The sequence below is a fragment of the Canis lupus genome, chromosome 15, assembly GCF_048164855.1.
Source record: "Canis lupus baileyi chromosome 15, mCanLup2.hap1, whole genome shotgun sequence".
Taxonomy (NCBI): Eukaryota; Metazoa; Chordata; class Mammalia; order Carnivora; family Canidae; genus Canis; species Canis lupus.
In genome coordinates this window covers 53,658,368-53,682,325 of record NC_132852.1, presented here as the reverse complement: position 1 = coordinate 53,682,325, position 23,958 = coordinate 53,658,368, and the positions used below count along the sequence as shown (strand labels likewise).

The following is a 23,958-nucleotide window of genomic DNA, read 5'->3' as shown; positions in this document are numbered from 1 at the left end:
CAGGGCGCGATCCTGGAGACCCGGGATCGAATCCCACGTCGGGCTCCCGGTGCATGGAGCCTGCTTCTCCCTCTGCCTGTGTCTCTGCCTCTCTGTCTCTCTCTGTGTGACTATCATGAATAAATAAGTAAAATCTTAAAAAAAAAAAAATAGTATACACCTAAAACTAATATTGCACTGTATGTTAACTACCCGGAATTTAAATTAAAAACTTAAAAAAAAAAAAAAAAAGACAAAAAATAAAGAACTAAATAAAAATTTTAAAAATAAAATAAAAATCTTTCCTGCCTGGCTTCCAGATGTGGGTGATCGACTTGGGAAGTTGGCCTTTTAAAAAAACCTGATATGGTGCACCTGGGTGGCTCAAAGGGTTGAGCGTCTGCCTTTGGCTCAGGGCGTGGTCCGGGAGCCCAGGGATCGAGTCCCACATCGGGCTCCCTGCATGGAGCCTGCTTCTCCCTCTGCCTGTGTCTCTGCCTCTCTCTGTGTCTCTCATGAATAAATAAAATCTTAAAAAAATAAAAACCCCGTTATGTTATTTTTTCCTTACATAAAAAACTAAGTAATGCCCTTCCCTCCCCCACCCCCACCCCCCCAAAAAAGAAAGAAAAAAATAGTCTTGGATTTTTACATCCTGGCTCATCTAAAACGTGTTTCTTCCTGGGCCACATCCCTTTCTTTTTCTCTCCCTTCCTTTCTGCCTCAAACTTCTCCAGCAAAAACTCCAGCAATTCTTTCCTCTTTCTTTTTTTCTGTACCATCAGTTTTGTCCCTGTCTACCAGGTTATTCCCACCAGCCTACAATTAGGCTATTACTTCTCCAATTTAAAAAGAAAAAAAAGGCGCCTGGGTGGCTTTGTTGGTTGAGTGTCTGACTCTTGGTTTCAGCTCAGGTCATGATCCCATGGTCATGAGATTCAGCCCCCAGTTGGGGCTCCATGCTCAGCAGGGAGTCTGCTTGAGATCCTCTCTCCTTCTCCCTCTGCCCCTCCCACTCATGCATTCTCTCGGTCTCTGTCAAATAAATAAACCTTTTTAAAAAAAAAAAATTTTAAGTCTCTCTTAACGTAACTTTCTCAGCCCAACTACCATATTTCTCTCCTTACTTTTACAGCAAAAATCCTTTAAAGAGTTATCAAAATTCATCATTTCCTATTCCTCCCCTCATCCCATTCACTTTTGAACCCATCTCTGAAGTCAACAACCTCCACATTTTGGAGTTCAAAGTTGAAGTCTCAGGCTTCTCTTACATGACCCACTGCCAACCTTGCACACAACTGCTCACTTCCTCTCCCTTAACACACTGGCTTTCCTTGGCTTCCAGGACACCAAACTTCCCTAATTTCCTCTATTATCCTAGCTATTTCTTCCCAGTCCCTTTTGTTGAGCCTCCTCATCTCCCTGAGCTGTGTCAAGTCAGTTTGCCCCAGAATTCAATCTTTGGACCTCTCTCTTCTAGACTTGCAGTCACTCTCCAGGTGATCTCATTTACTCTCGTGACTTTATTTATTTATATATTTTTTACTCTCATGACTTTAAATACTAGAAGCCTACGACTCCCAAATTTCCATTGCAGGTGAGACTTCTTCCCTGAACCCAGGCCAATATATCCAACTAACTGTTGACATCTCCCCTGGAGTATTTGAAAGGCATCTCAAAAATTATCATACCCAAAATAGTGGATCCCCAAGTCAAGATCTTCCTACAGTCCTATCCATTACATATTTTTTCTTAACATATACTGTATCATTAGTTTCAGAGGTAGATTTTAGTGATTTATCAGTTGTATACAAAACCCAGTGCTCAGTACATCACGTGCCCTCCTTCATGCCCATCACCCAGTTATCCCACCCTTCCACCCGCCTCCCCTCCAGCAATCCTGTTTGTTTCCTAGAGTTAAGAGTCTCTTATGGTTTCTCTCCCTCTCTGTTTTCATCTTATTTTATTTTTCCTTCCCTTCCCCTATGTTCATATGTTTGTTCCATAAATTCCACATAGGAGTGAAATCATATGGTATTTGTCTTTCTCTAACTGACTTATTTTGCTTAGCATAATACTGTCTAGTTCCATCCGTGTCATTGCAAATGGCAAGATTTCATTTTTTGATGGCTGAGTAATATTCCATTGTATATACAGACCACATCTTGTTTATCCATCTGTTGATGGCCATCTGGGCTCTTTCCATATTTTAGGCATTGTGGACATTTATGGCAACACACTCTACCAGCTCCTCACGTGAAAACCCTTGGTGCCAACTTTGACTTCTCTTTCTTTCCCCCACCCTCTGTCTAATCTATCAGCTCATCCTGGTAGTTTGCCATTCAAAATAGATCAAATCTCTTCTCCCATTGTTCTAATCCAGCCACCATCTCTGTTGGCTGCTCCTCCTGTTTCTAAACATGCTCCATTATAATCTATTATTAGCTCAGCAACCCAAGTGATCCTTGAAACCATAAGTGTAATCACGCCACTCTTCTCAGAACCTCAATGGCTTCCCATCTCACTTCTTCCTATGACCTTCAAACCCTATGTAAGGCAGCTCTTTACTTCTCAGCCACTCTGCCATCCTCATTATGTCTCCAACATCAGGGCCAACCATTCTCTCTTTCTGAAGTCTTCATCCTCCAAATATCCTCAGAGCTAGTTCCCTCATGTATATCTGCTCTTTACTCAAAAGCCACCTTCTCAGAGAGGGCCTCCCTGGCCATGCCATCTACAATTTCAACTCTACCTCCTCCCATTTCCTAGCCCTTTCCATGCTTTGTTTTCTCTCCTACCACTAATCACTGTCTAATATTTTACTTATTTACTTTTTAATTATCTCACCAGAATATAACCTCCATGTAGGCAGTGGGCAGGGAGTTTGTATATTTGGTGCACCACTCTAGCCTAAACCCCTAGGACACATCCTGACATGTAAGTATCATCAAATATTTGTTGAATAAATGAATATATAATTCCTGTAATTTATTCTTGCAGCACGAAGGAGAAGCACAGAGTGAAAATTGTTATCCCACTGGAAAACATCACCATCCTCTCTGACCATATCCTTAGGAAGTCACCAAGACATAAGTACACTCAGCTCTGTGTGTTCACAAGTCAAGAACCTTAGCTAAGGAACTTTGTGCTGCCTTGTGTACCTTTCTTTTTTTTTTTTTTTTTTTAAGATTTTATTTATTTATGAGAGAGAGGCAGAGACACAGGCAGAGAAAGAAGCAGGCTCCATGCAGGGAGCCCAACATGGGACTCGATCCCAGGTCTCCAGGATCCGGTGCTGGGCTGAAGGCGGCACTAAACCACTAAGCCACCCAGGCTGCCCCCTTGTGTACCTTTCGACCCCCTCCAAGCCCCCACACCACGTTGCATTTAGAGCCTCTACATTTCCCAACTCCTCACTGATGCTGTACTCAAGCCCACCCAAGTGTCTTAAAAATCAATGTTCAGATTACAAGAAGATTTTCTTTTAATTAATAAGGTAACCAAGAACAACCACAATCAAGTAGTATTTGAGGCCAAGGGAATTGATTCTGTATTTCTCCATCTGGGAATTCTTCCATTAAAATAACTGAGGTGGTTTTAAATTCAGCTATAACAGTGGACACAAACCTCCTGGAATGTATGGTTAGCATGCTAAAGTCTTTATTACAGGACTCCTCACCTTGAGAAAGCCCATTTCTTTCTTCTAAATAATAAGGATCTCAATATAGGGATATCATTGTTGTTGTTCCTAAATGCACTTCACTACCTGGAGACGATCTATCCTCTGTGAAGAAGCCATTATGGTCTCTGATGCATCTCCCTTTTTAGCAGCTTATTGATCTACAAGCGCCCAGCCAGCCACCACACCACTACGGATATGTGTAATAAAAGCTGATACAGGCATGCTGCTGGCACAGAAACATAAAAGTCCTTCTTTGAAATGTTAACAACTCTGCTGACCCAGAGAGATGAAATGCCACCTTCCAGTTTGAAATAAACCTCTGAGTTCCTATAGGTTTTAAAATAAACATATATGGCAAAAGACAGTTTTCAGGGTAAGGGTTACCCACCATTTTATGAGACTCGTGATAGTATATAGCTCATCAATACTTTTTTATGATTATTTTTTACAATTAATCCAGCTCTTCAAAACACTGGTTTCATTGGAATTCCTACCCAATGGTCACTGCTGAAAGTACAATCTAAATTTTTTATCTGAGCACTTTATACAACTTGGGTGAGAGGTGCTAGAAATCAGTTTTCTAGCTTAAACCCAGTACAGATTTAACTAATATAAATCCAGGATTTAGAGTGGTCATAGAAAATGTTTCCTTGACATGAATCATTTATTTAACCTAGTTTAGACAGCCAAGCAATGTGGCTGTATCTATATTTATCTGCTGAAAGCAAAAGAATTACTCTACTTATCTGAATGACTCGGCAACAGGCTCAGCCCTTAGACTGTACAAAGGGAGACGTCCTTAACACCTTCACCATGAGATGACCCAGCCAGAACAACAGTCATGGATCATTTTGGAAGAGAATCCACTTCCCTGTGAAACACTGAGAAGTGAACAGCTGTCTCATCCGTTGTTGACCTAGGACTCAGTGGTCTTCATAAGCAAAGATGTGTGGTTGGCCATCACATCTTTTGCCCCCAAATCCCCTTGTAAGGAGATGGGTGTTTTCCATGAGCAATGATGCTCACCAACAATGGTGCCAGATGAGCCAGAGAATTGGGAGACAGATACTCACCAGGATCACGGAATCTCCCGTTGAAAGTCATAAAAAGTGAACTGAGGGGGGCACCTGAGTGGCTCAGTGGTTGAGCATCTGCCTTCGGCTCAGGTCATGATCCTGGGGTCTTGGGATCAAGTCCCATATCGGGCTCCCCTCTTCTCCTTGCTCTCCCTCTGCCAATGTCTCTGCCTCTGTGTCTCTCATAAACAAATAAAATCTTAAAAAAAAAAAGAAGAAGAAGAAGAAAGGGAAAATGAACTGAGGTAAGAACTAGGCAGTTACAGAAGGCATCGTCTCTGTTTTCAGGTCATTATCTGACCAAAATCACTATCAGAGGAGATTTGACGAAGCTGCCCTAAATAGATGGTTGAGGGGGAGTCTGGCCATAGACACTCCTGATGATAAATATTGAAAAACCTGGAGAAACATCCTGAGGAAATAGCCACATGTGTCAGACCCCGAGGTAAATTTGGAAATTCTTACATCCATGACAGGAACAAGAAATGGAGGTAGCCTTCTCTTTGCCAACCATGTTTTGGGAAGGAGGACCAGCTGAGGAAAGGCATGAAGGAAATAAAAAGTGGGCAGGATCACAATTAAGAGGTCAAATCCAAGAAAAATGAAATCATCCCGCCTTTGAAATTCTCCTCTTGTGAGTCCAGAAATATGGGTGCTTTAAGAAAATAGAAACCCTAACAAAGGAAATAAATTGAAGTTTATCATATGCATTACAGAACAATTCACAGCAGGCTTCCTTTTAATAGTGAGTCTCCCTGGTCCAATGAAATTATGGCTCTTTGTTAAATAAGATTTCCAGATCGACTGCATTAAGTGAGATAAACCTTCATTCATTCAACAAGTAGGTATTAAATACCTATTACAGCCCATGCATTATGCAAAATGCTGTGGATGAAAAGATGAATATGAAATAATGCAAAAATAATCTCAAAAAGGAGGGAAACCTATAGGAAAATAAAATGTCCTGGTGCTGGAAAGTATTTGGTGTGTGACAGAGGCCTAGGAGGAAGAAGGCAATCCTACTCAGGAGGAACAGGTGAGAATACCAAGCAAGACAAGGAGAAGAGGCCTAGAGCTAGCTGCTAAGAGGTAAGCACATGTTGGGGGTGGGGGCAAGCAGGGACAGGGACTTACAGGCAAAGGAAGAAGCTCATAAGCAAAAGTGGAGGCACCAATTAGCTTAACCTGTTTGGGGACCCAGGAGTCCTTCATCAGGGCAAGAGGAGAGCTTGCTGGTATGGAGAAAAGCATGATAAACAGGGGGGCCGGGAGGCATGTTGCCAGACCTGGGTGGCCCACATGCCAAGGTGATGATGACAGATCTTATCCTGACTGATAGCCACTGAAGGATATTGAGCAAAGTGGTAACATGATTCAATTTCCAGTTAAGAAACATCCTTCTGAATAGAAAGCAGTGAGGAGAGAGGTACTAGAGAGCAGGAAGCCAAAGGGCACCACAAGCCCACAGCTGCTGGGGACCAAAATGCAGCGGCGACGATGGAACAGGATGGGAGGGACAAGCATGAACGTGTCAGGTCTAGAAGTGGCTTGTTCACTGCTTGCATGAGTAGGACAGGAGAGAAGAGAGCCCTAAGGATGATTCTGAAGTTTCTGGGTTGGGCAACTAAGAGAGGCAGGGATGTCATTCCCCAGGATGGAGAAAAAGGAAGGAGAAAGGATTCCCGGGTGGGCAGGGAAGAGAAACAAGGTGTCCGAGTGAGATATCCCACAGGAGAGCTGTTTGGATTTTAGGTCTGAGTGAGAGATTCCCCGTGGAACAAGTCATGAGCTTCGAAGGGTGAAAAAACCACAGGCATGAAAGAGAATGCTCCAGGAGAATAGAACCCCGGAGAACCCACACAGGCTGAGAAAGAAGAGCCAGCAAAGGAGAGGGAGGAAGAACAGAGGTAGAGGGGCACCGGCTGAGTCGAAAGAGCCTGCGACTCCTGATCTCTGGGTGGTGAGTTCAAGCCCCACGGTGGAGATGCAGATCCAGGAGGGAACGTTGCCTTCACAGTCAGAGGAAGCACAGTGTTGAAAAAGAAGGAGCAATCCCAGCCACCACCACCACCACCACCACCACCCCCCCCCTGGGAAGGGGGAGGAAACCCAGTGATAGGGGCCTAACAGTGCACCGAAGCTGCTGGTGAGGAAGAGAAGCGAGCCAGACCACCTGAGCAAGCTTCGCTGCTGTTTCCTTGGTGCTAACACCTGTAGGGAGGAGGGAGCCACCGGAAGAGGTTGGAGACTCAGAGGCCAGCTTTGCCCAGAGTGGGAGGTCATTCACCAAAGGATGGGGGGAGCCAGCTATGCCGAGCAGCTCAGCCACCTGGGACACCCAGAGCCGCATGTGGGCATCTCATCCGCCCTGTGGTTACTGAAACGTAAGCCCGGCAGTGATTCTGCTTCAACGCCCCTGAAATCCCAAGGGACACTCGTGATTCCCTAGTAACCTCGGACCAGCTTTGGTGCTTTAAATCTTCACCAGATGAAAATGGAACCCCTGCTATTGTCCTGATGGGCCTTTTCTGCTGCAGCTACGGTTTGTACAGAGTGGAAACACATCGTTATCGTCACAGAGGGGCCCTTGGCTAAAGTCACCCTCGCATTTTTAATGATGAAGAGTCCAAACCTTACTCATTCATAATAAAACTACTTAAAGTTTTACCAACTAACATTCTCCGCTGGGTTTGAAAAGTGATAAAACCTCTGAAGAAATAACATGCAATTCTGGTCCTTTCTGATTAATTCTTAGCTTCTCCTTGCCCAGTTCACACCAAGCTCCTCCCTAGGGGCTCAAATGCCTTCCCAAATGCTGGTGCTCTGGTTCATCCCACATTCAGTCTCTTGCGTCTTATCGCTTCAAAGTTCAGGGTCTGATCAATTGGAGGGATGGTTTTAATTTACCTTTCTGACCCTTGAAATTCCTTGTTTTTCTCCAGAAAATGTGTATATTTGTATATTACTCCCTAGCTTAAAAACAAATCATTTTATTTTTTTTAAAGATTTTATTTATTCATGAGAGATACAGAGAGAGAGAAGCAGAGACACAGGCAGAGGGAGAGGGAGAAGCAGGCTCCCTTCAGGGAGCCCGACGTGGGACTCGATCCCAGGTCTCCAGGATCAGGCCCTGGGGCAAGGGCAGGCACTAAACCGCTGAGTCACCCAGGGATCCCCAAAATAAATCATTTTAAAGCCTCAATTTCCTCTTCTTACACCACATCTAGAGTGAATAAAACATAATTTTATTTGTTCTAAGCCCTTCCCATGAGCTGCTTTCAGTGAAAACTGTTGGTGGGGAGTTACCTGATTCTCCTCTAAATGCTGCTTGCTACTACTTATAAAAGTCAGTCACAGATCACCTCAAACACAAAGTTTCCCAAGAATTGTTCTTAGAGAACCTGCCTCCTATACTCTGAACAACAGTCTGAATAAATTTAACCTTTTTTGTCAGGATCATGAAAACCTCCCAAGTAGCCCGATTGTGAATGCATTGTGTATGCCCCATTCGCTTCAGATTTTTTTTTTATTGTTTTCTAAGAAATGAAATAGCAAAGATGATTTTAAAGCAACTTCCCAATTCCATTTGTTTCTCTGTCTTGAGAAAGCCAAACGTCATCCTTCATTTTGGGCTCCTCAGTCTCATGCATACTTTTATAAAAACAATGCAAATAATGTTTCCATAAACAATATCTAATGTTATTTGACCTACTTTTTAACTTCATATAAACAGCAACATACTCCCCATTTCATTCTGTATCCTGCTTTTGTCACCCAAATTTTACATTTACCCATTTGGAAATACGTGGATGTGGTATATTTATTTTACATATATAGTGATAGTTTCCACTGTATGACTATGTACCATACCTCATTATCTATTTTCCTATTCATGGACACTTAAGTTTTTTCCATTTTGCTTTTTTATTCTGCTATTACAAGCAGCGGTGCCATGGACATTCTTGGATGTGAGCAGAGTCAGGAGCATGTGTGCCAGGCTGCAAGGTGCGCGTGTCTTCGGCCTCCTGAGATAGAATCCAGCTGCACTCCAGTGTGGCGTCAGCTGACATACAGCAGGATATGAGCTCAGAGCTTTCTTAAGGTACAAACAACCCCATCCCATCCAGATCGACAAAATACTCCAGGGCCTTGGGGAATAGGAGTTGTGTTTGCCTAAATAGAATTGCTGTTAGGAAGATTAAGAGAAATTCAGGCCAAAATTGAAAGGGAGATGCTCTGGAGCAAATAATGTGTCCAACAGAGTGAGGTTCAGAATATAGAACAGCAGGGCATTTTAGAACGCAGGAAATGGTATAAATTTATGAAGATGACCTAATATAAAGTAAATTGCCTTTTCTTGGCAAAATACTTTGACTCAAAAAAAAAATCAATTGAAATAATCAGATACTGCAGTCTCCCATAAAACAGCAGATCTGTCAAACTTCCTTGAAAACCAACAGCAGCTTCCACTCAGAATAAACATCACCTGTAGAAGATTCCTGGTGACTCCTGGAACAAGGGCTCTAAACGTCATCTCCGTGTATACAAATTGATAAACTTTTTTCATGTTTGAATCATCTGTTTGTTGCCTGACTCCTATTTAAACTTGCTGTTACTTTTGAATACCGCTGAACAAATTATCTCTGATATGATTTATAAAATCTGGTAGCAGTGGCTGCCCCTTGGGAGAGAGGATGGATCTGGGTCACATGGGAAGGTGGAAGGCAGACTAGACAAGCATTTACCTCATCAAAATTAATTAGTAGGGGCACCTGGGTGGCTCAGGGGTTGAGCGTCTGCCTTTGGCTCAGGTCGTGATCCCGCGGTCCTGGGATGGAGCCCCACATCAGGCTCCCTGCAGGGAGCCTGCTTCTCCCTCTGCCTGTGTCTCTGCCTCTCTCTGTGTCTCTCATGAATAAATAAAATCTTTATAAAAATTAATAAGTAATCTTTAAATGAGGCTAAGGCTTCACCCTACCCATCTACAAATAACAACTCTTAGAACATCTCCTCTTCTACAAAGCCTTCCCTAAGTGCTCCAAAATTCAAGAGCCACTCGGGCCCCCAGGATGTAAATCTCTCCCAGAACCAATGCTGGGGCTTGGATTTATTAGTCTTCTTGCACACTTCCTCCTTTTGTTTGTTCTTTGAGGACAGGAACTATGGATTTCACTCAGGATTAGCCACCCCAAGTCATGTGCCTGACATAGTTGGAGCTCAAAAAACATTTTTAGTATAAACACAGTGAAGTGTTCTTCATTATACAAAGATTTTTTAATGACCCAAGGGATGTATTCACTACTTTTACTTGTTTTATATCTTGGTGCTCTTTAAAAGTTTTGTTTTACAAAACAAGCAAAAAAAAAAAAAAAAGGTAAGATAAGATACTCAATGTTTAAATATAAGCCCTATGAGGGCTTGTCTGTTTTATTTTTTTTAATATTTTATTTATTTATTCATGAGAGACACTGAGAGAGAGCCAGAGACACAGGCAGAGGGAGAAGCAGGCTTCACGCAGGGAGCCCGATGTGGGACTCGATCCTGGGACTCCAGGATCACGTCCTGGGCCAAAGGCAGGCGCTCAACCGCTGCGCCACCCAGGTGTCCCTCTTGTCTGTTTTATTAATATCTGCATCCCAAGCAAACCTTGGGCCAGTGCCCAGCACACGTAAGTGCTCAATAAATGTGTTGAATGAATGAAGATCTTTGGCTATGAAGTATATTCTACACACCAACAGCAATCCAGCTCCATTCTCTATTAAGTTTTATAATTTATTTTAATTAATTAAATTGTGGTGAAACATACGTAACACAAAATTCATCATCTTAGCCAGTTTTAAGCGTACAGGTCGTTGGTATTAAGTATATTCACATTGCTGTGTAACCATCACCATGTTGCTACATTAAGTGTCTACTTTTTTTTAAAGATTTGTTTGTTTGAGAGAGACAGACAGACACAGAGCTCCAGTGGACAGAGGGGCGGAGAGAGCCCTGCGGACTCCTGGCTGAGCACACCGCCCCCCTTCGTTTTTACAACCCCGAGATCAGGACCTGAGTCAAAACCATGAGTTGGAGGCTTAACTCCACCCAGGCGCCCCTAAGCCACCCAGGGGCCCCTAAGTATGTACACTTTTAACTCCAATCTGCAACCTGGCATTTCAAATCATTAGAAAGAGAAGAGACGAGGTTTTGTTACAGGATCGCATGTGGGTATGAAATTAGCTGCTTTGTTTCACCTTTTCCTCTGACTCGCTAGCACCCTGGAATGGTCCTTTTCTCTCTCCTTCCTCCCATGCTTTCTTTTCTCTCCTGGTTCACCTCTTCTTCCCAACCATCTACCTATTATTTACACTCTATCCCCTGAATTTACTTTTCTCACTTCAAATGTTAAAAGTGTGAAAGGGCTTGAAGTTTATAAAATCCAAACTCTACTATTTTATGTATGAGGAAACAACATCCTTTGAAAGAATGTTTGCATTTTCTCAGAAACAGCAGATGTCCAATCCAGATGTTCAAATCAATTTTCCGTCCACTCATCCCCCGGGTCACGCACTTCTTCCTCTCTGTGTATTGTTTGGATTGCGGAGTTATAAGAGTATCTGCATCTGAATATATATGCGTGACTTTACTCTCCAACTCCTGGATGTTTATGTGCCTGCGTGTGAAGAGTCAAACTAGCCCAGAGTGTGTTTAGGATTCTGCTGGAAGACCTAGGATTACCTAGTAACAGCAGAGAGGGAAAAAATATTTTTAACTGACAAACCAAAGTGGAATATACAGAATTGATCCTGTAATTGATCCTTAGCAACCCTACAGTAAAAGAATAAATAAACCAACCTTCTGGAACAGAAATATGCCTCTTGACTTTGTTGACTCAGTAAAAAGAACTCAAGGACCCCCCTTCCCCTCTCCCCGGAATTCCCTGACCAGTTGACACAGATGCGCTCTTTTGAGGAAGAGCCTGATCCAAACAAATAGGACAGCGAATTTGTCACTGAGCTAGAGTGTAAGTTCCCTCAGGACAGGAACCCCCAGCACCTAGCAGAGGGCTCAGCACACAACAGGTGCTCAAAACACATCAAACCAACCCTCTCTCCACCCCACCCCATGCACCTGCCCATTGAGTCACAGGGCTCCCAACTATCAACTCTCACTGGTGAGCTGTATTTCAACCTGATAATGGAGGGGGGTGTGACTAAGTGCATTCGCCTGTACATTTGGGCACACACACAATGCGCATGCATGGGGCACACGCTATATATAAAGACCACGAGTGTTTGCATGTGTTTGCCCTTGAGCAGGTAATGCCTCCCTATATTTTAAAACCAAAACTAGAGGTGTCTGGGTAGCTCAGTGGTTGAGCGTCTGCCTTTGGCTCAGGGCGTGATCCCGGGGTCCTGGGATCAAGTCCCGAATCAGGCTTCCCTCAGAGAACCTGCTTCTCCCTCTGCCTATGTCTCTTCCTCTCTCTGTCCCTGTATCTCTCATGAATAAATAAAATCTCTTAAAGGAAAAAAAAAAAAAAAAACTAATGAGGCTGTCTAACTTGGGGCTTACCTGTCCATCTTTTCTTTTGTGCTTTCTAAGAGCAAAGACACCTTATGGCACTCCCTCCCTCCCAGTATTATATACTGATTAGTTCATTAGATATTATTTTTATTCCAATTGGCAGAAAGTAGTACCATTTTTAGTACCACTTTTTTGTAGTAAACTCTATGCCTAATGTGGGGCTTCAATTCACGATCCCAAAATCAGGAGTCACAGGCTCTGCTGACTGAGCCAGCCAGGCATCCCTCATTTTGATTCCATATGTATTTATTTATTATCTGTCTCTCCCTCCTGGAACATAAGCTTCTCCATGATGTCCAGTCCTTAGGCTTCTAATTAATATTTGCGGAATGAATGAGTATGTCCTTCATGGCTCTAACCTCAGCATCTACCACAGTGAACAAAATAAAGTCTCAAAAATCATATAACAAAGCGTGTATGAGCTTCTGGCAGTGGGTCTCAAAGCAAGATGTGTGAACCACTTTAAAATGATCTTCCTCCTCAGTGCTAAGCTAAAGTCCTCAAGCAGATCTCCCCTGGGTGAGATTCTAAAATTAACTTTCTATTTCTTTTCCAGATTGAGAAATCAAGATATCAGCCTCTTCTCCATCCCACCCCTCCCCCAGCAGACTGGTGACAAGAGAGTACAGTGGGTGTCACCAAACCTGAGCGAAAATTCGAGTCTTGGCAGCTTCACTTCCTTATCATGAGACTTGGCAAGTTGACTGACATCTGTATGCCTCAGTTTCCCTAACTGTACAATAGCGATGAAAAAAATAACACCCACCTCAAGTGTAACTATGAAGAACAAATTAACTAACAGATGTAAAACTCTTAGAGGAATACTAGGCATCAAGTTTGGCAATTATTATTATTAATCCTCTCCTCCCACTCAATAATGCAATTATCTTTTTTTTAAGATTTATTTATTTATTTATTCAGATAGACATAGAGAGAGAGAGAGAGAGGCAGAGACACAAGCAGAGGGAGAAGCAGGCTCCATGTCAGGAGCCCGACGTGGGACTCGATTCCCGGGACTCCAGGATCACGCCCTGGGCCAAAGGCAGGCGCAAAACCGCTGAGCCGCCCAGGGATCCCCAATAATGCAATTATCTTTTAATGAAGTTGAGAGAGGGAAAGGAGAGAACAGAGAAGCGTGTGAGAATTCTGTGACTCAAAGATGGAAAATTAATAAAATACAGATTTAGTATAACTGACCATGAACTTGAACCTTCTGCACAAAACATTCAAGGAGCAAATTTTCTTCAATTGTAGAACAGCATACTTCAACTTAAGCTTAAGTTACCATGTTTAATTATCCTCATCTGGGGCAGCCTGGGTGGCTCAGCAGTTTAGGGTGTGATCCTGGGGACCCGGGATCAAGTCCCACATCGGGCTCCCTGCATGGAGCCTGCTTCTCCCTCTGCCTCTCCTCTCTCTCTCTCTCTGTTTCTCATGAATAAATAAATAAAATCTTAAAAAAATAATTATCATTATCCTCATCTGAAACGAAGTATGTGCTTGTTCTTTTATAAGGTTCTGGGTTCCATACAGCACTGTCCAATGGGGCTTTCTGTGATGACAGGAATGTTCTCCAAACTACACTGTCCATTACGATAGCCACTAGCCACACGCGGCTCTTGAACATCTCTAATGTGGCCAACACGACTAAGGAAACGAATTTTTAATTCCATTTAATGTTGGTTATCTTAAATGTAAATAGCCACTGGTGGCAAGTGGCTACCCTACTGGGCAGTAGAGCCACCAGGGATTTGCGTGCACCAGCTCCATGGCGTGGCTCTTCCATGCTCTCCAGACCCACGCTCCGCTCCTCTCCCTCACTCCAGCAATCAACACTCACGAGGCCAAACCTGTTTCCCACCTCCATGGCTCTGCAGATGCTGGCCTCTTTATCCCCATCCACCTCTCAACTTCCTGAAAATTTTGTTCAGATTTCACTTCCTCTTTCGCCAACCCCCTCCCGGCGTACCTCACCCCACTGCCAACACAATCCATCACTGCCTACTCCGTGCTTCTCTGCATCTGTTTCTGCTGCTCTCATCACCCCGTAGTTGTCATTTATTTCCTGTGACGCTAACAGATTGTGGAAATCTTAAGGACCATGTCTTATTCTGCGCTTTGTTCTTGTGATGTGTGCCCATCACATAATATATGTGCAGTAAATATCTGGGGAGCATTTTATTAATTTGCAAATATATGCAATGTTTTTGTTAAAATAAGCCTCAGTATATTGACAACCATTCCATGATTCTATGGAATTGAATGAAATTCAATTCTATGGATTCTATTCAATTCTAATTCAAATTGTATTAATAAGGCCTGTTTTCAAATAATAAAAAAAGTTCTTAAGAGTCTCAGCTGAAGGTCTACTTATTTTAAGCCATATCAATATAACATTTCAGTACAAATCAAAGAATATAAGTGTTCCCTGGAACAAAATCCAACCTGTAGCTGCTCCTCCTAACGGTCTGGAAGTCTCTTGGATTTCAGAAACTGATCCTGTCATTGATCTGTCCCCCATGCTTGCAGTGACTTACTAGGGAGACATTGACCCGGTTGAAAACCAAGAAGACAAGAGGACTTGATTTTGGACACCATCATATGGGAATTCAAGGATGATCTATCCTTGCTACACCCTTTACTCAATCCTACCTCCAAGAAGAAAATCATTAAAATCCTATGTACTGTAAAAATAATGATTGTGGGTGATAGATGTCTGTTCAGTGACATACGCTATCAAAAAAAAAAAAAGTATTGTTTCCTTCTTTCCTTAGAAAAACTTTTTTTGCTCAAAAAAAATCTTCCTCGTTAAATTAGGTAGCATCTGTTGCAATATTAATCTGCCCTGAGAGCCACAGCGGTTCATTTTTTTTTTTTTCAACACAACTTACTGACTAATCCTTCATTGGGATTCCCACACAAGTGTTCCTACAATTAGAATAAGTTCTTGATGGATATGATTCTGTGAACCTTATTTGTATGAGATATTTCCCAAGCCCACACATCTGGTGAATGTATTTTACAAATACTTATCTTTTCTGCCCTACAGGAACTTACAGTTCAATAAGACAAACAAATAAATATACAGTGACCAGAAATGCCTATTTGTTGGTATAGTCATGGCAGCAGGGCATTGGAAAAATGGATTTTAGAGAGAACATGCATCCAAAGGACTTTATCTTCAGATCAGATATAGATTTGACTTTTGTTTTCTTATTAATTATGTGGTTTTGTTTTATTTTAAAATGCACAACAGCACTTCCTAATGCAATGAATATTAATTTAACAGATGATTGACTTGCAGGGACCTGTATGGTCATTGTGATAAATCTCTAGTTTTCCCATAATACTGACAGATTTGACAGTCTTTTCTCTGGTTTCCCTTTCCCCTTACCCAACACATATCTCTCAGAGTTTTAATCTAAGATGTTCCCCAAAAAGACAAAGGACTCAATATCTCTTGAGGCCACTAATAACTACTATGAGATAAATATCTCTCCCTAAGATGCCTGCCTTAAATTTAAATATAAGGATATCAATCTCTTTTTTTTTTTTTTTTAACTTCCTTCCAAAATCTTCCAATCTAGGAAGAACACTGATTAAGTCTAGAAATTATGTTCTGTTATTGGAATTGCTTGTGGATCCTACTAATAGAAGATGCACTTATTTCCAAAATGTGTCTCTTGTTGCTCGGAAAAGGAAGATCTAGCTTTCACAGATTATGTTTGGGGGCTAAAAATGAAGATAGTGACCTTAGGTCCCTCAAGATTTGTAAGGCTGACATGCCATCTATCTCAATAATACCTAACAAGAATGTCAAATGGACAGAAATGGCCCTGGTAAGTGGGTGTTTGCAGCTGACAGTGATTGCTGTATTTTGGGTGATGGGGAACAGCATCTCCATTAGTTCAAGTGAAATACAACACCCTGCCAACTCAGGGTATCAGTGTATTCAATCCCCCTGCTGTGCGGTGTCCATTTTCTGTTGCTGCAATTAAAAATCAGTCGATACAAAGTCAAAATGTTGTACACTCTTCCCCTATCCCTTTCCCTGACACAGTGTTTCCAGCTCCACCGGAAGAACATGTCACTATGGTAACCAATCTCTCTGGTGCACAGACCAAGTCAACCTTTCTCCCAGGATTGCCAGGCAAAGCGACATGGAATCAAAGCCCTCAATGGAACCACCAGGAGCCATGGATTCCATCCCCCTTTTTCTAAGTAGAGTGAACCAAAGCCAGACAGAAGGATACCCATCTTGTTGCAAGAGACCTTTAAGAAAGGAAATGTAAGACTGTCTGTCGTTCAGCCAAGTGCTATCACTGTGCATCAGTCCTTATTAACATGAATTCTTCTGCACTTTTCAGCTAACTTCCTACACCATTTCGATTTTAATGAAAGCAGAGAACAACAAAGGACATAACAATTCATGAATCTGAGGATCTGAACACTGTTACAGTCACCCATTCTCAAAAATTATTGCGTCTTCTCTTGGCTTTCCTACTTCTAAATCCAAGTTACTCTCTTCTGGAATTCTCTATTACCCTGCACATCTTTACAAAGTTGTAGAGCTCCAAATGGGTCACCCTGCTCCAGTATGAGGCTAACCATGAAGCAGTTGTGATGTCTGTAGTATTAAGACACTCATAACTGAATCAGCTAAAATCCCTAGTCATTCTACAGGAGCTACAACACAAACATTAAGATGGATTCTCCTTCTGGACTTACTTCACCTACATCTGACTAGCCACCTGGACTATACCCACTGCTTGTCATTCTTAAACAACTAACTGGTTGTTTGTTTGGTTTTCTTTTCTTTTTTTTTAATTAACTATTTTTTCTGCTCAATCTCAACATTTTTCTAAATCAAAGAAGGGTCTGTTCCCACAAGTCATATTTTTAAACAGCAGCAAACCTGCATTATAATATTAAGGGGCAATAAGAACGGTTTTCCACGTGGGTCTCAAAGACTTTGCAGACAACAAAATAATTTTCACCTCGACATCACCGTTAAATAGTTGAAGAGAACGAAACACAGCAGGGAGAAAAAAAAACCAAGACTCCTAAAATCGCACCACAGCTTCCAGAATGCAAGTACCATAAAAGACAACGTATTCCCTTCTTCAGACGTTCCTATATATCCAAAGAATATTTCAGTGCATTAACGGAACAGGCTGGTCCCCAAAGTACAGAAATCATGCAAAGATTTACAAATTGCATCAGACGAACAGACTTTAAAAAATTCTGTGATGACACTAAAGTATCCAAGAAATGTTCATCAGTAGCAAATGCAGTCTGTTTTCTGTTTGGGAATACTTGAGGTATTTTTGATATAAATCTTCTGAACGTGGTAATTTTTTTTTTTTCCCCTCTGAGGTGCCCACTTTGATGTTACCTGACGAACTACTTTTTCCGCGTTTATAGGCCCTGTTAAAGCCGAGGCACGCAGGTCACTTTTGACAACCGCCTCCTCCAAAGGAGACCTCAAGGATCGTGGTACATGTTACTGCTCAACAGGCCTGGAGCTGCAATGGGGCAGGGGCTGTGATCTATGGATGTTTATGTGACCGATGCCCGCACCAGGCTCCAGTACAGTCCGGCACTTAGCAAACGTCTGTGGCGTGAGTAAGGCCTTCTCGGTGAGACCTTTCCCCTTGAATCGGTTCAATGTCTGAAACAAAGATTGAAACTAGGAGGCTGCCTGCCTGACACAACATTCTCGAAGGGCTTCCTCCGCACAACGCAAGAGGACAGATTCCCTCCCTCCCCGGGGACCGCTGAAGCATCAGCCTGGATAACCCACCGCCCTCCCGGGACCCCGATATTGCACAGCAACCCCAGCAGACAAACGCAAGACAGGAGGCCGGGCGGGGCGGGGCGAGGCAAGCCTCCGTTACCAGCTCCCGGGAGGCAAGTTCGGGCCCCTGCGGGGCTCCGCGGGGCCTGGAGGGCCTGACCTCGCGGGGGCAGGAGGCCGGGAGAGCGCGGGGGCAGGCGCGGGGAGGGGAGGGGAGGGGAGGGGAGGGCGGCGGGGCCTGGGAGGCGCCGGCTCTCCTCGGCGCTCTCCGCGCTCTCCTGTCCGCAGCGCCACGCCTCGCGCCTCGCGCTTACCTTTCCGGATGAGGGCTGCGATCTCGGGGTCGAAGCCCTGCCGGTGGCACTTCCTCCAGAGGCCCATGTTGGTGGAGTTGTACTGCCGGCTGCACTCGTCCACCGGGCTCATGGCGAAGAGCTGCCGGCGATTCCGGGCCCGCAGGAGTTTGCCCTCCCAGCGGTCCAGGCGCGAGCGGCTCGCCCGGAGCGGCAAGTTGTTGTTGTTGTTGTAAATGAAGCCCGGGTCGACCCGGCGGGTGTTGAAGGCCTTGCACCTGTCCCTGTGCTTCCTGGCGTCCGTCTCGTACCAGTGGTCCGAGCAGATGGCCACGGCCAGCATGCCCAGGGCGCAGAGCGCCAGCGACAGGCCGGTGTAGAGCAGCAACCTTCCGGCAGCCATGCCTCCGCTGGGCGGCTACACCATGGGCATGATCCGCCGCAGCCTCGCCTTCCCTCCGCGCGCCCGAACAAAGCGGCGGGCGGCCGAGCCGAGGGGGAGGGGACGGGGGCGGCCCGCGCGGCGGCGCCCCCTCGCCCCCGCCTGCGGTGCGCGGCCCGGGGCCTGCGGGGATGCGGGCGGGCAGCCTAAAAAGTTCTGATCCGCGGAGGCGCCGGCTGGCTCCTGGGCATCCTCCGCGGCAGGTGCAGCCTCGGGCGGCGGCGAGCGGACGAGGCCGCCTCCCGCGCCTTCCCTGCCCCCGGGAAGTCCGCGCGCAGCCGGGCCTCGGGCGCCGCTGCCCTGCGAGGCCGCAAACTCAACGCCAGGTGCCCCCGGCTGCAGCGGGGCTGCCGGGCCTCCTTCGTGCCGGTGGCGACGGGCCGCGCTCGCCTGGCCTCTTCTCGGGGCGCGGGGGTGCGGGCGGTCACGAGGCGCCGCGCGGCGACCGGGTGAACCCCGGCCGGCCGGCCACGGAAACCTCCGGAGGCCCGGGCCCCGCCGGGGTGTCGCACTCGGCGGCTCTCCCCCTTGCGGTCTGCCAGCGAAGAGACGCGCTTCCTCTCTGGGTCGCCTCTGTTAACGCGGCTCCGCGCCCCGGCCACCGGCGGGTCCCTGGCTCTGCCCGGCCGGCGCGCTGCGCTCAGAGGCGGGCTCCCCGTGCGCGCACGGCCGCGGCCGACCTCTCCGCGCGGGCTCCCGGGTCGTCTGCGTCGGGCCTCGCCATTCAGGAGGCCCCTCGGGCCGACGGCGCGGTCACCCGGGCGGCGTCACCCGACGAGCCTCGGCCCGGGGCTGCGGACGACGCGGCGGGAGCTGGCGGGCGCGAGGGGCAGGCTGCGCGGAGGACGGTGCCCCCGGCGGGGCGCGCGGCGCGGGGCGCGCGGGGCTCGGCTCGCGGTGCCTTCAGCACCATGGACAGGGCGCGCGGTCGGGGCTCGCGGGCAGCCGGCCCCCGGGGCGTCCTGCCGGTCTCCCCAGCGCCCTCCTCTTCCTGAGTATCCGCCCGACAGGTTCCAGACCCGCCTCTCCCGCGGCGCCTCCGCCTCACTCCATCCGGCTCCCAAGTAGCCGCGGGAAGCGTGCTGCCCAGGCGCAAGGGAAACGCTGCAGGCACCGGGGAAACGGCGGCCCCGGCCGCTCCGAGCAATCCGCCCCCTGCTCCCGCCACCCGAGCCCGGCCACGAGCCGTCGGCTCGGCTCTGCCCGACCGGGCTCAGCCGCTCGCGGACTGCACCATTTTCTTCGCAGCCCGCCCGGAGCCGAGGCGCCGGCTCACTCGGCGGCGTGCAGAGAATCCCGGCCGGGTCTCGGCGTCCCGCGATCGGGCTCCTTGGCGCGCGGCGGCCGCGAGGTGAATGGGGCGAGGGTGGGGGAGGGAGGCCGGGGCGCGGGGCTTCCCCTCCCCGCCTCCTCCTCCTCCTCTAGCCGCGGCGGCTCGGGAGCCTCGCGGGCGCGGCCGGTGCTGGGGAGCGAGAGCCCAGGCTGCGCCCGGGGTGCTCGCGAAATCGCATCGCCCGGCTGCGGGCGCCGGAGGAAGCCGCTGCCGCGCTCGCTCGCTCGCTCGCTCGCTCAGCTCGGGCGCCCGGCGCTGCAGCCTTGGCTAAAACCCACAGACGAGAACACGGAGCGCGCAGCCAAAAGCTAGTGATGTCATCCGTGCAACGTGAGCCTCATCTCTTATTTTTCTAGCATCCTTAAAGATAAACTGCACCATTTCCCAGGCACGAAACGTCTAAGCCTTAGTCTTTGACCAGGCAAGTCAATGGTGTCTAGATAGGTATGTGCCCAACCACATCCATATTTATGCACATATACATATATGTGGTATGTAGCATGTTTACACGCATTATTATAAATGTAGGGATGTTGCCTCCATCTCCTGGTTCTCTCTTTGCAGTGGTGGAAAATTCTCTCGCATCCACCACTGGAAGGATAAAGGCTGCTTTATTGCAGAGTCGGCACCCAGAGGGGCTGAGGAAGTTCCCCGCGTCCCCGGTTTTGGTGGCTGGTATCTTGGATCATATTAGATCTTTGTTTTCCCCCAGAAAGCCACAGGCGCTCCCTTGCTGGCTTAGCTACAGGCGTGGCCCCCCGGGGCCGCGCGCGTCGGCGGGGTTGCCACGGCCAACCCCAGTCTAGCCCCACGCCCGCGCCAGACACCCTGACACACACCCACCTCCACCTGCCTCCACTCCCCTCCCTCCGCAGCAGGAAAGGAAAAAGGGAAATGATTGATCCTTTCAAGACCAGAGGCAGAGGATGTTAATGGGCGTGCGGCGTGGCGGGGGGAGGGGGGTGCTTAATAGATATTTTGAAAACGCCCGGGGGCTCGCGCTTTGAGAGGGGAGGTGGGGTTAAATGAAACCTCGGCGCGGGATTTGTCCTCGTCTGGGTGGCGGCTGGATGTAGGCTCAGCGGGGGCTCTGGGAGGCAGTGAGGGACCCTCGACCTGGAGCCGGTGGGCCGCCAGCGAGCCCCGCTTCATCCCAGAGACGCCCCCCGCCCCTCCCCGCCCGGCTCACGTGAGACCGCGCCGCAAAGGCTGGGAGCCTCCCTCCCAGGCTGCAAAGCCGGGTTTTTTCTCTCTAATGCTCGCCCCTCGGTGTCACCCGCACTACAAAGCCGGGGGCCCTCACTGCCGGGTGAAGAGCTGCCCCCGGGAAAGAGAGGGTCCGGCACCCCGCTTTGCACAGCGGGGCCTGCGAGCCTGAAAGAGCGCACCTCCACCATATTCTTTTTGTCTTTTTTCATCCTTTCTGCAGTTTGAAAATCGGGAACGAGGCGTTTCAGTGCCATCTAGTGGGGGAGGGGCGTGCCTCCCTTTCTGTCCCTGGATGCGGCACTGGGATTTGCTGAAAGGGACAGCAGAGCCTGAGGATGTCCGCCCGGTTCCTGGGTGCCCGGCTGGCAGAGAGGCCGTGGGCATGTGCCCTTTGCCAACCCCTGGTGCCCTGGGTCCCCCGGGACGGCGAGGTGGGGCCCAGGGACTTGACCACAATTTCTTCTCACCTTCCTTTCTACCCTCCTCCCACCAGTTCCCTCTCCCCCAACGTGAAAATGTGGAAACGAGCGCAAACACTTTGCACACATGGAGACAATGTCTGAAATTTCTGGAGCTATTTTCTCCTGTAAAGCCCAGAGCACTTTTAGGCTAACGGGATGTCTATGTTTGACCATAGGGAGAAGGCAGAAAGGTGAAATGATACCTACAAGGTCACTCAGCAAGTTGGTACACATCCAGCATTAGAGCCTCACTCTCCTGATTCTCAGTTCTCCCCTCCCCTGCGAACCAGCTAGGAGAGGTGCCCCTGGAGACCCCTGGAAGCCCAGGTAGCCACCCATTTGGCAATAAAGGAGCCTGACCATTTTATCCCTATCTGCCCTCCCTTTTCCATTATCCCATTCCTTTCTTGTTCTTCCTTTTTACCATTTTCTCTTGGCCTATGCCTTAGGCCTACTTCCAAGACTATGCCTTGCCTCTCCTCCCATGGTCCTCCTCAGCAGTCCGGTGATTAGGGCCCTGCTAAGAGAAGGGACCCAATGGCACACTGTCCTTTTTTCTGAACATCATTAAAATTATATTTTGAAATGTTTGTCCCTGGTGACATCCCAAAAGCCTTTTAAAGATGTTCATTTGAGGCCTCCTTTGAAATGCTGTTTTCCTGGACAGTCCTGCTCCATTTTGAGAAGATCCTTGTTGGGGCCAGGCGGGAAGGGAAACTCCTCAAGATGGCAGATACACCAAAATGGCTGAGGTTCCTGTCACCACCTCCACTTGGGACACCAATGGACCAATGACCTGCTGACAGCTTGAGCAGACCCTTACACCTCTCCTTTGGACTTCCCCAACCGAACCCAATGCCCTTCAAACCCCAGAGGAGGAAGTCACCTTTGACTGGTCGAATTGCAATCCTTCCTTTGCATATGAGCCAACCAATAGGAAACCGTTCTGCCTTACAACGTTATGTAAACCCCGACTACCTTGTCTTGGCGCGACTTCCTCGACTCACTCTCTTTCCCCCATGAGTCGTGGAACCTCGCCCGAGGGTGCCTGCAATAAAATCTGTTCTTGGACCCTCGCTTGCCTTGGCGGTCTCATTTCCATCTAGTTACTAAAAAACTTAACAATCCTGATCTTTGGAGCTAAAAAGATGGTGGATTCTTCCTCTTGACTATATAACTACATGACCTTTTTTCCTTGAGTGATCTACGTTTCTTCCCTCCGTCTCTTTCCAATTCCTTCCACCCTGTTAGCTATAGCATCACTATCTCCAACCTAGTCCTTCTGATTTGAACCTATACTGTCCTCAGATCATAGAATCTCAAAATTGGAAGGGACTTTAGAGTCAACCACACAATAATGCATGAATCTCTCCTAGAACATTTCCCAAAAAGTAATTGGCCAGCTTCTGCTTGCACACTTGCAGTGATAGGGAAATCACTCTCTTGGCAAGCACTCTGTTCCTTGTCAGATGGTGTAAGTGGTTAGATAATCCTTCCTTACATTGAGTATTTTCCTAGATCCCTGTAATCCTACCCATTGGCCTTTGGGAAGCCCACAGATACTTGATTCCTCTCCCATATAATGGTCCTTCTTGACCTACTTGACCTCTACCATCATGTTCTCCCTAAGCCTTCTTTCTTCCAGGCTAAATACCTTTTGTTTATTTCCTCTTTGAGCTTGCTGCCCCTGGGTTTCTGATTCTTCCTGATTATTAGTATGTCTTATATCCAACAGTGCTCCTTGATATAACAACCAAGTCAACCGATAAAGAAAAAAAAAAAATGGCCATGTTTTCACAAGACCCATGCGAAGTTCTAATAATCCTCACCTTCTCTTCTAGGATCTCCTCTACAACTCATCCCTTTGAATGCTACCCTAGGATCTTACCCCAGAGTGATATTAAGATCATTGGTTTGCAGTTTCTGAAATCTACATTTTTGAAATTTGGAATTTCATTTGCTCTTGCACAACCTCCCTCCTTTTCTAACGAATGTTCACATTCTCCGAGCTCTCTCCAAGGCCAACAACAGAGATGCAGAGATATCATTAAAAATTCTCTCTTTCCTGAGGTACAGTTCACCCAGAGCAGAGAGATGCTTTCCTACAATTTCTTTAC

General features: G+C 46.9%; 1 protein-coding gene and 1 long non-coding RNA gene across 2 annotated transcripts in view; one reads left to right on the top strand and one right to left on the bottom strand.

Annotated features, from left to right (window-relative positions):
• TMEM178B (transmembrane protein 178B) overlaps positions 1-19,586 on the bottom strand; it is a 344,335-nt gene extending 324,749 nt beyond the window's left edge. Inside the window, exon 1 of the mRNA XM_072777458.1 lies at positions 18,418-19,586. Coding sequence (XP_072633559.1) covers positions 18,418-18,799 — 382 coding nt within the window. The 5' untranslated portion in view covers positions 18,800-19,586. The remainder of the gene's footprint in view (positions 1-18,417) is intronic.
• A 583-nt stretch (positions 19,587-20,169) lies between these two features.
• LOC140605242 (uncharacterized) lies at positions 20,170-22,910 on the top strand. The gene is made up of 2 exons (XR_012007952.1): positions 20,170-21,811; positions 22,018-22,910. It is a non-coding gene; the product is annotated as an uncharacterized lncRNA (long non-coding RNA).
• The last annotated feature ends 1,048 nt before the right edge of the window (positions 22,911-23,958 follow it).